General features: G+C 45.0%; 1 protein-coding gene across 1 annotated transcript in view; it reads left to right on the forward strand.

Moving 5' to 3' along the window:
* The window catches only part of LOC144175080 (cell adhesion molecule Dscam1-like), a 159,372-nt gene extending 145,865 nt beyond the window's left edge, over positions 1-13,507 (forward strand). The window contains exons 22-24 of the mRNA XM_077704126.1: positions 1,301-1,421; positions 7,902-8,026; positions 12,585-13,507. Of these exons, the coding sequence (XP_077560252.1) occupies positions 1,301-1,421; positions 7,902-8,026; positions 12,585-12,640 (302 nt within the window). The 3' untranslated portion in view covers positions 12,641-13,507. The remainder of the gene's footprint in view (positions 1-1,300; positions 1,422-7,901; positions 8,027-12,584) is intronic.
* Positions 13,508-15,000: the final 1,493 nt, after the last annotated feature.

Here is a 15,000-nt window from a genome sequence, read left to right on the forward strand (position 1 = left end):
AAGTGGGCCCTCTTAAAAAATTGGCCGCATATCGGCTCGCTTTGTTGCAAATGTTGTCAAAAGACGATAATCTTCTGCCCTTCCTGCCCCGTAACTGCCTCCACTCCCTGCCCCTCCACCCCCTCGCGCTGTTCTTCACCCATCTCATTCTTCCCGTGCTAAACGCAATAGAGGTTTGCTTACTTCAATCTTTCCGCGTTGGCACTGCTGGCACGCTATCTGTTGGGGTCGTTTGTTGCTGTTGGGCTTTGGATGCCACTTCGAGTGTGAGGCTCAAGTGTGAGTCCGTTCTGTATTTTTTGATTAAAACATTGTTTTTAATACGTTCTTTTTATTCTGTCACAAAAATCAAGCCCACGTCTATTCTTAGTTTAGAGAGCAATGCTAGTGTCAGTTATGTACTTAGGTTTTGCCTCAAATGGGCCTAATTATTCCTTTTTGCTGAACAATGTGGAGAAGAAGTATAAAGTATGCTACCAGATTTAGTAGTTCGGAAGTGTTTTGCCTATATAGTCTTCCTATTTAAGGATTATTTTAATTTTTGTGGCTGGGTGGCTAAATCAAGAGAGACAGACAGACAGACAGACAGACCGACAGACCAAAATTTTCGCATTGAAGTTGCCTGAAAAAAGACTACCGTCTTTAAAAATCTGAATGAGTGTTACCTGCTCCCCCACTGCTTTGAGTCGCAGTTTCCTTTTTAATGTTGGGATCACCAACATCCCTCACCCCCATCAGAGAGACCTGGGAGACAGCCCTTCTCAACTGCTCTGGACTTCAGTCCCAAAGGACTCTGATTCAAAGAGTTCGAGAGGCAGCCAAGTCATGCCACATCCCCCACTAAGAGCACAGGATCATTAAGACTCTACTCTTGCTTCTGAATAAAGTTTTTTTTTTCTCCTCCACTCCCTCGCCACCCTGCCAAGGAAGGGCAAACAACAATTACTTTTAAAATGCGGAAGCGTTGTTTGGCTACGTTGGTAAAGGCACACCCAGCAATGCAGAATGCCTGTGACCTCCTCCACTGGAACTGAAGCTAGCGATGTTTCTAACAGTCTCCTTCTATTACATCATTGCTGATGTCACAAAACGTGCAATGCAGTGGGAGAATTAATTTTTTAATTGTTGAATTCCTCTAAGCATAAAGCATCATTTGCTGCTGGACACCCGTAAAATTTTTTTAAACAAAACAAACTTCTGTGTTGTCTTTATGGCCCCTTTTGAGATAGCCATCAAAGATGAATTCTGCCTGTAATAATTCTCTCCTTCCCCTCTCTCCCTTTTCACTCGGTCCTCGCAGGCTTAATGACAAAGGCCAATTCTGGATCCACTACGCAACTGGCCATTGAGGGCCGGCGGCTATCCAGGGAAGCCAGGAATCACAGGACAGGCTTCAAGTCATCAAGTTTGGCATCCGACGGGTACGTGTTTGGTCAAAGTGACCGAAGCAGGGGCCTGGTGGTGGGAATTAAGTCAGAAGAGGCCTGGTAAGCTTATTGGAGAAATAAAACAGTATTGGGAGACAGAGGCTACCTATTAAGTAAGTGCAGTCCCACTATGTCACACACAAAGGTCAGAGGTCGTTAGATTAGATTGGCATACTGGACGAAAAACTTGTAAGCTTGGGCCTCAATTTTATGTGCTGCGTGTTTGTCAATGCCTTATTCTCATTTCGTGGAAAAGGAAGCTAAGTAGTAGTTGTACTTGAAAGGGCAGCGCTGGAAAACCATTAATCGGTTGGTTCTTGACATAGCAGTGCCTAGTTTATGTTCCAAATACATTTCCACCAAACTGCGTACTACAGCGGCTAACATAGGTTTTCCTCAGCTGCTTGGACTAAAACTGGGAAAAGTTGAAAGAGCTTGAAACGGAGATTGTGTGCATTGAGATTTATTTATCCTGCCTCTATCAAGCTTTAAAGGGACACTGAAGTGATATGTAAACATTGTGGGATTACTTGCGCAAATTGTAGTCCGGAGTGCCCAGGCCATGTTACGACCACTCTGGGCGTGTTTACGCGATTTTATTTAGTAGAAAAATTAATTCGAAAATGCTGTCCTCCTCTCTTCACGCTCGCCCATTTTCTGCGGCGTTTTCGTGTGACGTCGCGAGGAGCTGAGCTCGCAATTGGCTGCGCTACTGCACGGCTCCCCGGCCTTCAGACAGAGTCAGTCGGCCCAGCGTTTCGTCCGCCGGCCGCCGACGGGTCGTCGCAATTCGTTCGCTCAGTTGAAACGAAGCCAGGACACGTTTGTGAATGGAAGAATGAGCCTTTCTTTACTTGGTTAGTTTGTACACTGTATCTAGCTCCAAGTCAAGGTCGCTTCACACAAGCGTTGCACAAGCGCACATGCGACGCGTCGCTGACTGGTACGCCAGTAGGAAAATATAAGGCCTCTTGAAGGCGGGAGAAGAGTCAGCGAAGTCAATATAGGTACTAAGGAAATAAAATCAACTGATATTTTTACCGTACAGCGTAAAAATAGGGTGCGGGAAGCACTTTTTTGCGCTGGGCGAACAAGCACAGCGGTCAGCAGCACGACTACGCATCTGCGAACGCTTTTTCGTCTACGAAATGCAATTGCTAGACGTGAGCTATTGTGGAAACTCGGGGGACGCTTACTGCACGAGCGCAATACAACAAATAGTCACCTAAGCTGCTTGAAATGCCAAAACTAAATAAAAGTGTAAACTTGTTGTAATATATGTACCTGATATTAGCAAGGCCGGTGGAGCCCGTCCCGTGGCCGAGTGGTCTGGGGCGCTAGGTATGTCGCCGCAAGTGTTTTGCAAGTCACAAGTTCGAGTCCCCGCGGGTACGTGCTTTTTTTTTTTTTTTTGTAAGTTAACTTTTTCGTTTTCTACATTGAGTTCACCTTTTTTTGGGCCGTAACATTCATGGCTCCACGAACTAGTTCACAGAACGCGCGCAGGCTGGCACTGGCGCGCTAGCGAGTTCTCGTTGGCGTGCTGTTGCCATAAGCACCGACTGCTTGCGGGCAGTGGGCACAGGCCAGAATGAACAGACCCTTGGCCTGGTGCGAACACGCTTTTTACGGTACAGGCATTAGTGAGGCAAGCTCCAAATATGGGGGAAAAGCGTGTGACATTTTGGCGTCTGCGGGTACGCGGAGGGCGTCCATGCACTGCGTAGGCCTCGGCTAGTGAATGCTATGATTCCAAGCCGTCCTGGGAGGCTTATCTTTATACATTTTTACAGCTGACAACATGGCAGAAGCGCGGAAGATGATTACTGAGTTATTGAGAATGCCCATCCAACAAAGCCATTGGTTATGTTTTACAGAACCGAAACCGAAACCGAAACTTGTGTGATTGCTAACCTTGGGCATCGTCCAATCACGGCGCCCCTCCTCTCAACGTCACAGCCTTAGTTGGTGCGGCCGCCGCAAACCGCGCATGGTAGTTTTTCTTCTTTCGCGCTTTGTAAAATAATTACCGATTTGTCAACCGGATAAACGATGAAAAGTGTGCTAATTTGAGCCAGTCTATGCAGTGCAAGCAAAAATGGGAGCTTGACAAATTCACTTCAGTGTCCCTTTAATCCTGACTCTGTCAGGGTGACTCTCTATATGTGGCACCACCATGAAAAAAGGCATGGTTATGAAATTGACAAGCAGGCTACTCCTTACTGCAGGAAAATGACCTTTTTTTCAGGTGTATAGGAATCTTTTTCTTTTTTTTTACATATCACAGCTTAGCGTGTGTTGTAGTGCGTTAAATTGTAGGCAAAAGTCGATGCTCTTTTCAATGATATGAGCCATTAAAAGCTCTTTCAGAAATTGCACAGACAAAAAGTTAATTGTTCCGATGACACCAAAAAATTTACGAAGTTAAAATATCTCATAAAGAAATACAGTGTAGACCATCTATATAACATAACCACTTATAGTGTGGGACCGCATATATAACGCGGGTTTTCCTGGCCACCGGTAGGCCTCCCATAGAACTTGATGCATTAGCATGCCACTTAAAACGTGGCTGCCCAGAGCACAATAATACTGCTTATAGTGTGGTTTTTTGACGAGTCCGCTGATTCGCGGGCGAAGCTGGGGCATCGTTTTAGGGTCACAGAAAAAGAAATAAAAAAGATTGATTCAGCTACCTGACGCAGCCAGCGTCCCTTTCTCTTCTCTAACTTAGATGCAGAAAATTAAAAAATAGGCACCCTTTAGTTTGCGTGTTTCATTTGCACTCGCCTGATAACCACAATTGCCCTTGTTCTCGGCACACCTCTGAAAATGGCGAGCCCCCCCTCCCCAGCCGAGCGTGGCAAGTTATTGCAATTAGAACCTTGTGCTGATAAGCAACCACCCTGTTCCTTTTCGAACATTTGGAGATAGCGAGCCCAGCTGGGATGCCGAGGTTTCCACTAACTGTACATCGTGTTGTTAAGCAACCGCCTTCGGCATTGCGAACACAAGGTGCGGATGAAAAAAAAAAAAAGTTGAGCTTGCGTTTATTACGTTGTCTTGCGGGCATAAGCCGGGCTGCTTCTGTCTCTTGGCATCTGCTCTTCTAGAGGCTAAGAAGCTGAGATCCTGCAAAACATAAAGCCATGCTCGCGGTTTGGAAGACCATGCAGCAGCATCTGATGCGGAAAAAACAGAGACGAAATAAAGACCGTGCCTCTGTTTTTAAGTGGTGTTTGTTTGAGTGATGATGGTAAGCAAAGGAATGATTGGAAGGTAAATTGTGATATGGTTAGGCTCGCATACGTTTTGGTTATAGTGTAGTATTGCTTATAGTGTGGATGTTTGTTACTCCTACGACATATGTTATAAGCGCTCTACACTATTAATATAGTAAAATCCAGAATTGGATGCACGGCCGCGGCAGCCGCTTTTCTGATGGAGGCGAAAAGCCAAAACGCCCATGTGCAGGAGATTTCGGTGGCGCATGAAAAAGATCCCCAGGTGGTCAAAATTAATCTGGAGCCCTCCACTACGGCGCGCCTCATCGCCTGTGTTGCGTCGGCGCGTTGAACCCTACAATCAATCAATCAGAATTGGACGCACATTTAGGCACTATATCATTAAAAAAGTAAAAATGTGTGTGCAGCAGTTTTTCAGATCCAAAACAATAGTTAGGACTGTAGTCTAGTTTTAGTGCCAGATGTGATGGTCTGAGTCTAGAAATGAAATCAAAATAACCATAAATTGCAGTTGACATGAATTCTCAATGTTCCCATGGGTCTAGCTGTCATGCTTGAAAAACGGGTCAAAATGGCATTTCAGGTCAGCAGTGCACCTTCACAGATAGTACTTGCAACCGAAATTCAACCGCTCTAAATCGTAAACCAACCTTACCAGCAAAACTCTGTCGAGGTTTTTGTCCAGTGGGAGCCCATGAAACAGCTTGGTCAGTATGTGGGTTTTTCTCTGTCCTGGAATTCCCCCTTCCGCCCATGCACCCCCTCCTCATTGTTGTAAATGCGGGCTAAATTGCCCTTTCAATGCAGAAGGCAACCGAAAAAAAAAAAAAAAAAAAGGCGCGTGTCTGCTCACTTTGCTGCAAATGTTAGTGAAAGACTCACGCCCACCTCTCACGCCCTTCCCCTTCCCTCTCGCTGCTCCCACGATAAATACAGTGGAGGTGTGCTCCAAGTCAATTCATTTTGCCCGTGTTTCACTGCTCGCATGCCATCTACAAGTGGAAAGTGTTGTTTTCAACATGTATTTTTTTATTTGCTGTCGTCAAAATCAAGCAGCCGTGCATTTTTAGTTAAAAGAACACTGCGCATACCACTTATGTATTGATGTTTTGCCTTAAGTATGTCACTTGTTTTCTTTTTGCTGCACAATGTTGACAAGTATGAAATGTGTTTGCAGATTTAGTTATTTGCAAAAATTTTGCCTCTCTCAATCTTTCGTTCAATTCTTCTTTTAACTTTTGGACAGAAAGCTGAATCGTGGGACATACAGACAGTAAAATTATCAGGTTTAAGTACCCCAAAAAAGACTAGCATCAAGAACAAAAAAAAAGCAGTGGTGTTGGCTCTTAAGTTCATGATTGCTTGCCGGTAGTTATTGGAACTTTGTCTCTGGTGCTCTCCCCAGCTGTCTCACAAGCAAAAAATTATGTTGAGCAGCATCTGTTTACCCGCACACTTTGCTACAGGACAAGAATTCATGTTGGGTTTCATTCTAATTGTCTTTAGATTTCGAAGCCAACTTTCTCCTCAATGAGAAGGAAGTTGGCTTCGAAAGTTGCTACTCTGGCCACATGCAGCCCAGCTATTTTGCCACCTTACAGTCATTTCCGAAACTGCATGGCCGCCGCATTAAACCGAGCAAAAGAAGATACCGTACTGGAGTTTGGGAGCTTGCAGGATAGGGTTGCAACAGCCTGACAGAGAGGTCATTTGGTCCAATTTAAGGCTGGTCCGTGTGCATGAAGCAGTCACGGCAGATTCCAAGGCTGCATTGGTTGAGAGTTGCGGGTAACAGTCCATCTTGAAAACAGGCGTGGGAAAGACATTGAACAAGAAAAGAGATACACAGGACAATGCACTACTAGCAACTGGCAACATTTATTAAGAAACAGAGTAAAACCGACGAACATAGCCCTACTGATTAACGCATATATACAGAGATTATGAATAAAAAATAACACTGGACATAAAAAACACAACCTATGAGGTATGTGTGCTATCACTGCACGTGTCGTTCCAGAAGCGCCAACTCTGCATCTTGTAGACTGACCGAAGGATTACTCTCACACATCGACCCGTCCCGGCTGATTTTCCAAGCTTCCATAATCTGCCTTTGTGTCCTGACCTAGAGCACTGCACGGGCCTGATTTTATGGCCCGAGCCCGCTTTGTGAAGCCTGAGCCCGACCCGGGCCCGGCCTGGGCATTCATAAGTGAGCCTAGCCCGGGCCCGGCCCAAGCCCATCGTCTCAAGCCTAGTCCCGGCCCGGGCCCAGTCCTTTATTTTTGAGCCTAGGAAGGGCCCCGCGTGTGTGTGACCAGGCCCGGTCTTAGACGCTGAAGAAAAATTGTTTATTATATTTGGTCCAGTGTCTTCGTAGCGGGAAATCAGACGGCGCATATAGTCTGTACAAGCACGTCGTGAATTTAAATGCGAAAAATAAGGGCTTAAAAGTGCACATAGTTTAGCTTACACCGTCTGCAGTTCACGCCACATCGGCGTAATAATAGCTCGTATTCTTACACGAGAGACACCATCACCTTTGAGTACCAGAGTTTTGGCAACTTCGCGGTGGTTGTCTCGGTCACAAGTTAGTATTGCTGAAATTTCTTTAATCCACGAGTATGTGCGTGTTGAAATATTTTCCCTGCAGTGGTTGTTAAGCGGTGGCGCTTCTCTAGCGCGCGAGTTTGATTTTGAGCCATGGCAGCCGCATTTAAATTGGTTCAACATCTAAAACACACGTACATAGACATAGGTGCATAGCTGCAGGGTGTCTTAATTCCTTCCCCGCTAGGGCATTCCTTGTAACCGTATCTTTGATATGTTATACACCAAAATATAAAACGTGTATGCAGTACATAAAATGTGGTTAAAATTACAGTATAGTGACTATCAGACCTAACAAAACATGTTTTTAAAACAATGTGTACAACTAACATCAAGAAGTGCGTAAAAGTTAACTCATAATATTCATTTTTATGCTCTTTTCTACACTTCACGTCAGAACTGTTAAAGGCCGGGCCAATGAATTCAAGCCTGAGCCCAGCCCGGGCCCATGGCGTCAAGCTCGAGCCCAGCCCGGGCCCGCGGCACTGAGCCCAGGCCCGTGCAGTGCTCTATCCTGACCCTGTGCCTAAACAACACAGTAGGCTTCAACACCAACACCAACTCGCCCAACTTCCCATCCTGCTAAAGTTAACAGTTGTTCTCACCTCTTTGTTCCCAGCCATTCTGCCGATGACAGTGACAGTGAAGGAGCGGCGTACACATTCCAGCGAGCAGGCAATGGAAGCTACGGAGACCATCAGGAGATGTCGGAGGCGGAGTGCGACAGAGACCAACACACGCGAGGTCAGTGGCTCTTCAAATTGTATGCGCTGAGAGAAGCAGCGGGCTGAACAGAATGCACCCGGTTAGCATTAAACTGCAATTCAGGTAATTAAGTAATGGATATGACAAAGTATAGTAGCAATTTCCTTCTGTATTATTTGTAGGGCATGTAGAATTAAAAATTATAGTGAAGTAGTGGTTATAAGAAAGTAAATTCGCACTCCCCTTTCCACCGTGTTGACCAACTGACCAACTGAGAAAACTAGGAATTCTCCGGGAATTAGGATTCTCTGTAAAGCTCATGGAATATGGGCTTCCATCAGGGAAAATTATTCATAATTTTATTCAAGGAGAACAAAAGTCACGATAATGCTGGCTCTAGTAACCGTGAGCTGTTTAGAAGAAACAGGGTGACAGTAGCTTCACACTGAGCCATGGTCTGCCGACGTGGCCACAGCTACAAAGGGACAAATTGTGCACTGGTAGTCATGCCATTCTATACCGCCTTAGTCCTAATGACTGCAGTGGTGCTACAGGAAAGCTTTGTGTGACGTTTCAAATATGATGACTTTCAAGTGCATCTTTCTGTCCAAAACTGGACAAACCCAAAGCATTGCAAGTTAGCCAGTAACCTCTTTCCGTCAATAACCTCCTGAGTTTTACAACTTACTTAACTGCCAGATTTCTATCATCAGCGGTAGGTAAAACTGTGGTTCATCGCTATGATTGCTGAGAGAGATTCCTGCTTTTTACCAGTTTAGGAAAAGGCCCCAAGTTGGAATACGTTTCTGTGAAGGGAAAATTTGGCAATCAGGTTCTATGTTTGGCAATCCCGGACCAAGGCATATTTTCTTCGACTGCACGGTTTCTAAGTAAGCTGTTAAGTTTTAATTTGTAGCCGTGTGACTGTATTTCGGGGGGATGTGAAATCTTTCCATCAAAGGATCTTGCTCTTGAGTGAGGTTGCGATCAGTTGATAAAAATATATCACATTTAGATCTATATTCGTAAAATTTGTATTCAAAAATGTCCAATACCATTTGGAGTGAGTTTCACAATTTTTTGCTATGCTATTCAGAATAATTCCCAGTGAGTTTACTAGAAAGAAACACTGCTCTTTGCTGTTCGAATTAGAGTTGCACTCAAAATTGGGATAGATATTTGTCCACCTCAGTTATCAAGAGAGAGAGAGAGAGAGAGAGAGAGAGAGAGAGAGAGAGAGAGAGAGAGAGAGAGAGAGAGAGAGAGAGAGAGAGAGAGAGAGAGAGAGAGAGAGGGGAGGGGAGGGGGGGGGGGGGGGGGGGGGGGGGGGGCTTTATTTAATGCCCAAGGTTGGTTCTGAAAGGTAGATGTGTTAAATGGTCTTCCCTGCTCAGCTCTCAGCCAGAATTCCTAGGATCCTAGCACCAACTTCGGCGATCTGGGCTGCTTTGAGTAGTGTCTCCGGCGTGGAGCTGAGCAGAACAGTCTCCCATTGTCCTATGGTCTTGATATTGTATCTTCTAAGTGTATTGATATCTGACTTGCTGTCATTGTTGGTTGTATTTCTTCGGAGCTCATGGCAGGATCATATCATGTGCTGTAGGTCTGCTGTTGCATAGAATGTAGAGGTTTGAATAAAGGTTGGGATAGGAATGGCTTAGCGAAACAGGGCTGGGAGAAGTGTTTGTCTGCAACTGTTGCCACGTGACTGCCTCTTTCCTGGTAAGGGTGGGGTGAGCCGGTGGATATTTGCATTCGGCTAACCTGTAGTGAGTTATAATATCCCTGCATGTGACTAGCCTGTCTTTGTTTGATCTAATAATGTGTGCTTGATCTCAGCCTTCCTGTGCTGTCTGGTATGGTAGTACCGTAAAATACCGAGCAAGCGCCCCCCCAAAACTTGTAGATAATTGGCTTAGAGATAGGGAGGGAGCCCTTATTCGGATCGGGCCCCAAATTCAAGATGGCGGCACAAAATGGCGGCGATCGCGAGAAAGGCACTGTAGCCTTCATTATGAAAAATGTTCATTTTTGGGTCATGACACTTCTAGGCAATGCCAAAAACGTAAATTTTCACATTCACTTCAATCACTGTTAAATCTGCAAAACGATTTTCCAGAATTCGATCCCAAAATAAGGTTCAGGCCCTCGGTCTGCAGCTCGTCAGGGTCCTCGAGGACAACGAAGTTTTGTTGCAGCAAAACTTTGTAGTTCTTATCCCACTCACATATCCTTTTACCGTCCTATTTGAACACGCGAGAAGTGAGGTGCACGTTTCTGCCATTTTTCCGATGCCAGTCCACTACTTCGAGCTTCCTTTTTACCATGTACGAATGCATAGTGAACAAAGACAACCGCTCCCGAAAAAATGGCGACGATGACTGGTAACGCGTTCTCGTAGCAGCAACGACTTGGATTGTATTGGATTCGGCATCGGCTTTGAACACTGTGGCATCCAAAAGCCTGAAAAAAAAAAAACGCTTTCGGAATAGCGGGAAGTGGGGGGGGCGCTTGCTTGGTCGTGTACCGAAATTCTAAATTCCGGGAAAATGCTTGGGGGTCGCTTGCATGGGTGGGGTGATCGGTATTTTACGGTAGTTGTTGGGTCGATTTTTTGTTTCTTTAACGTACCAACTAGAGAAGGCCAGCATCAAACTGCATACTGTCAGCCTGCCTTGAGATAAAACAGAGTTCTGTCACTCAGGGAATTTCGCAAAAGCACTCAGAAAAAACCGGAACACTTCAAGGATTTCCGTAATGTCAGCCTGGTAGACACTGTTTTTGCCTTCATTGTAACAAGGTCTTAATCTGTAACAATCTGCTTCAACTGTTGTGAGCTGGGACCATCATTTTAGTGCTAGCCTTTGGCAGTTGTTGCTTTTTTGGGGGGGACTTTTTTTGCCCAAAGAGCGCTACTAGACGCCTGGGGTAGTGTTTAATCTCAGCTTAATGAAGCACACCACATTGGAGAACATTTATAACGTAACCCCATGCAGTGCGGTACAAGATTAACCGCATTTTTTTATAATGACTGGTTCACCTTCTGAGAAACTCAGTGTATATTGCACGGCTTAAAATACAGTCACCCATGGCACAGCGTGCATTGTCATCACATTGTACCAGTAGTAGCGTCAGTGGCACCTCCCAGATGCCGAGGAATAAGTGCCCTCCCTCAAAACACTGTAAAATAAAGTTAAAAACCATGCCTCGAAATTTAAAAAGTCCAGTAGCAGTAAATGGTGTGAAAATGACTTGAAATAAATGCTATGCCTGTGTTTATAAGAATGCTTGAAAAGTAGGTTTTGCGTGTGACCTCAAGTTTGAGCATGTTTATGGTGATAGTACAGTATCATTCTGGGGAACAGCGCGAAAAGGACGTGGACGAAAGAAACAGACAGGACGAGCGCTGACTCACAACTGGTTTATTCACGCGATCCGTGCGGAAAATAAACGTTTACAACAGAAGAGAGGGAGATATAAAAACACAAAAACATCCGAATCCAGCACACTCTCCCGGACCCCGTTCTCTCCCACATCGTCAGCACTCAACGTCTTAACATGAAACTCGTGAAGAATAAACAGTGGGCCGCACCGGGCTGATAACAAGGATACAAAACAACGGAACATCATGAACCACAGCACGTGCTAGCCAAGTACGGATATTCTTTGTCGCTCAGCGCAATCGACGTTTGGCTAACACAATTGGCTCCCAATCTCCTGATGTGAAAAGCTTCAATGATTTCCCGGCCTGTATGCCTGGCATGTCTAGAAAGAACGGTTGTTTCTTTAAGCAAAGGATAGCAGGCGCTCCCGCATGCGCGGCAGTGGTCTGCCAGCCTGGAGTAGGTGGCCGCTTTTAGCGACCTTCTCCATGTCCTTTTCGCTCTGTTCCCCAGAATGACGCCATACCAACTTGCCCAGCTCACTACTCTGTTATAGTACAGTATCACTTTTTTGGCTGCTATTGCAGAGTACATTATAAGTGTTCTCTACTAATGGTTTTGTGAATTTTCATAACGTCAGATACCTTGCGGACGCCATGAGCTACTTCATTCAATCCGTAGTGGACACTCAGTGTTTGAAGTATTGAAGTGTTTCTACTATTTGGATTCTAGATTTAGTATCCTAGATTTTGCAGAAGGCATCCTGCCAAACAAAAATTGCATAACTTTAGAGCTATGTTTGGCGAATTGGTGTCAAAGTTGTGAGTCAGTCATGTACTGAACCCGGAAACAAAGTCGACGGAATGTATTGTGGGCTGTGTAGGGATTGCTCAAATGTGGGGAAAACCTAGCAGTAGCAGTTGTCCAAAAAAAAAAAAAAAAAAACCTCTCTAAGGATAGTTGCCTAAAAAATGGCCGTTGACGGTATTCATTATCAGCAGTATATTTTATTCAAATAGAAATCAGCGCTCGTCATTTCTTTTTTATTTAAACATTATCACATTATGCAAGAAATTTTTATTAGTCCTTGTAGATTTTCAGTCAAAATTAACATCTCGCCCTTTGGTTAATCACCTCGCTTCATCGTGATTCGTTGTTCAACGCCTCCTCCTCCTAATGTGTACTTTTGTCGCCGCTTTTACATGCGCCCACAGCCAAGCGCCTGGAAGCGTTGGGAATCCACATCACTCCGGGCTACAGCATAACCTGAGAACTACTGAACTCCCAGGACCTCACCGAAGCGAGGGAGACGTGCGTGTGATGTGATGGCACCTTTCCCTCCTCCTGCCTCTGCTCCCACCCTCCGACGACACAGACTCCGTGTTTTGAGTGTGCCGTCACGCGCGCTCAACTCTGAACGTGGCTGCCGCTCATCACTCGCCTGCCCCCCACCACCACCGGAAAAAAAAAGGGCCCCGTACAATCCAGACAGTTGGGTGTGTGTGTGTGTGTGTGTGTTGAGCTTGTGTGGGGGCAGGGGAAATCCAAGGCGAGACCTCGAAAAAAAAAAAAGAAAAAGCCTGCATATCGTGCCTCAATGTGGACAAACAGCGTGACCTTTTGTACGTGACTGTGTGGACCGATGTAGTGCGCTACCGGCGGTGTGCTCGGAGGCAAAGTGGAAAGACCGCGGTGTCTTGTGCCATTGCTTTTAACACTGCCTGATGTGCGAGTTCTCAAGATGGTTGCAGTCGGCATTCAAGATGGGAGACTGCAGAAGACTTCGAGAAAAAAGTTGTCTGGAAGAAGATATCTGGCCAAAGTCCGCTCTGTGGGATCTCGGTGTAACGTAAGTGGTGTGAAAATTTGTTGGGGAAGGAGAAGCTCAGAAGAAAGACTGCAACCTGTCCTTTCCTGTTTCGGATTCTTTTGAACTAGTGAAAATATGATAAGAAAAACAGTTGTTGTTGCACATATTTTTGGCCTGTGGAAAGAAAGCTTGTTGCGAACATTGGAGGAAAACAAGTGATAGCTTAATAAATAAAAGGAGACAGATCGAAACCATGTGGGATGCACAGTCCTAGATTGGAAGGCTATAAATATGTGAGTCGCACTTATTATGCGCTTAAAAGAAAGCTCTGCGTATTGACACCTTTTTAAGTTTTGACCGTGCAGACCGCAGTTTTAGTCCTCCAAATGGCACAACTGTTATGTCGTACTATCATGGTAATTGCTTTTGATATAAAGGTAGGAATTGATTAAAATGCTCCTGCTCCTCCCTCTTTTTGTTTAATGCGAGTGCACTGAAGCCATAGATGCCCACAGGAGGATTACGAGAAGACAGCGTGGTTTACACACGGACACAAGGAAGAGTACTTGACACACACGAGCGCTGAACCAACAGTTTTAATGAAAAAAAGACACACCTATATATACGCACAGTAGTCACGCTTATCTGGGTTTTTATACATGGCGCATGCGCAGAAAGTCCAATTCTTTTGTGGTAAGGGCTAGTGACGGTGAACTAACGCATGCTTGCCCAAGCCTGTGGATTAATTCAGCTTCAATAATCTCCTGTGTGATACAGTCTGAGCATTTTTTTACGACAGCAGTTCTATCAAAGAACGGCACACCTCCGCACGTGTGGCAGTGCTGCGCTAAATATCCATCGATCACTTTCTTTTTTTTATTTAGCGCAGCACTGCCACACGTGTGGATGTGTGTCTTTTTTTCATTAAAACTGTTGGTTCAGCGCTCATGTGTGTCAAGTACTCTTCCTTGTGTCCGTGTGTAAACCACGCTGTCTTCTCGTAATCATGTTAAACCAACATGCCCAGATAGCCACGCCCACAGGAGAAGTTGGGGGTTAAAGAGGGGCAACAAATAAATGTGTTTGCAAGAAATTTAACGAATATAAAAGTATCGGTGGAGCCACGCTTCTTTTAAGTCATTTGAAAGAAAAACATCTGGATGTTACCTACTTGTTGGTCATAGTTAAAGATGCAACTAAAGCCACTTAACCCTCCAGATCTCTACTGCCAAGAGTACAGCCTCTCCCCCCTAGAACCCCATCACAGCATGCCTATGACTGAAGCACTTCTAATTTACTTTTAGAAAGGGAAACCCCTTTTCTAAAAGTAAACACTTGAAACACTTGACTTGACTTGACACAGTATCTGCATAGCAGTGTGCTGTTATTGGGGCTTTATCTCTGGAAGTTCGAGATTATAGGTGATCATTCGAAAGAAGCGTTGGATATTAAATTGTCCTTGTTGTCGCTAATGTAACAGGTGTCACTGCAACTTTTCTCCCATACAGTGAAGTGAGAAATCACGTTTTTCACATTACCTACTACTGCTTTCAGATCTTCCAGCACCAGCTCTCTATCAGCGCTCAGTCACTAAAAGTTCTTGTACAACCTAAACTTGGGAAACACAGCGCTGCTTCAGCTATACAAAAGTGGGAGGTCTGGTGGGTTTGTTTCTCAGCGGGATTCATATCCATGCTTGTTTTAATTGAGCAAGGGCATTTGTGCATTGCAAATTGTTGGCTGCACAATTCTTTCCGAGCAGAAATCGAAGAGTTTCGTGCCTTGCAGTGGTTAACTCCCAATCGATAGCGTTTCAGTTT

This window comes from Haemaphysalis longicornis, unplaced genomic scaffold (genome assembly GCF_048455015.1).
Source record: "Haemaphysalis longicornis isolate Haplotype H1 unplaced genomic scaffold, Haemaphysalis longicornis Haplotype H1 scaffold_3, whole genome shotgun sequence".
Taxonomy (NCBI): domain Eukaryota; kingdom Metazoa; phylum Arthropoda; class Arachnida; order Ixodida; family Ixodidae; genus Haemaphysalis; species Haemaphysalis longicornis.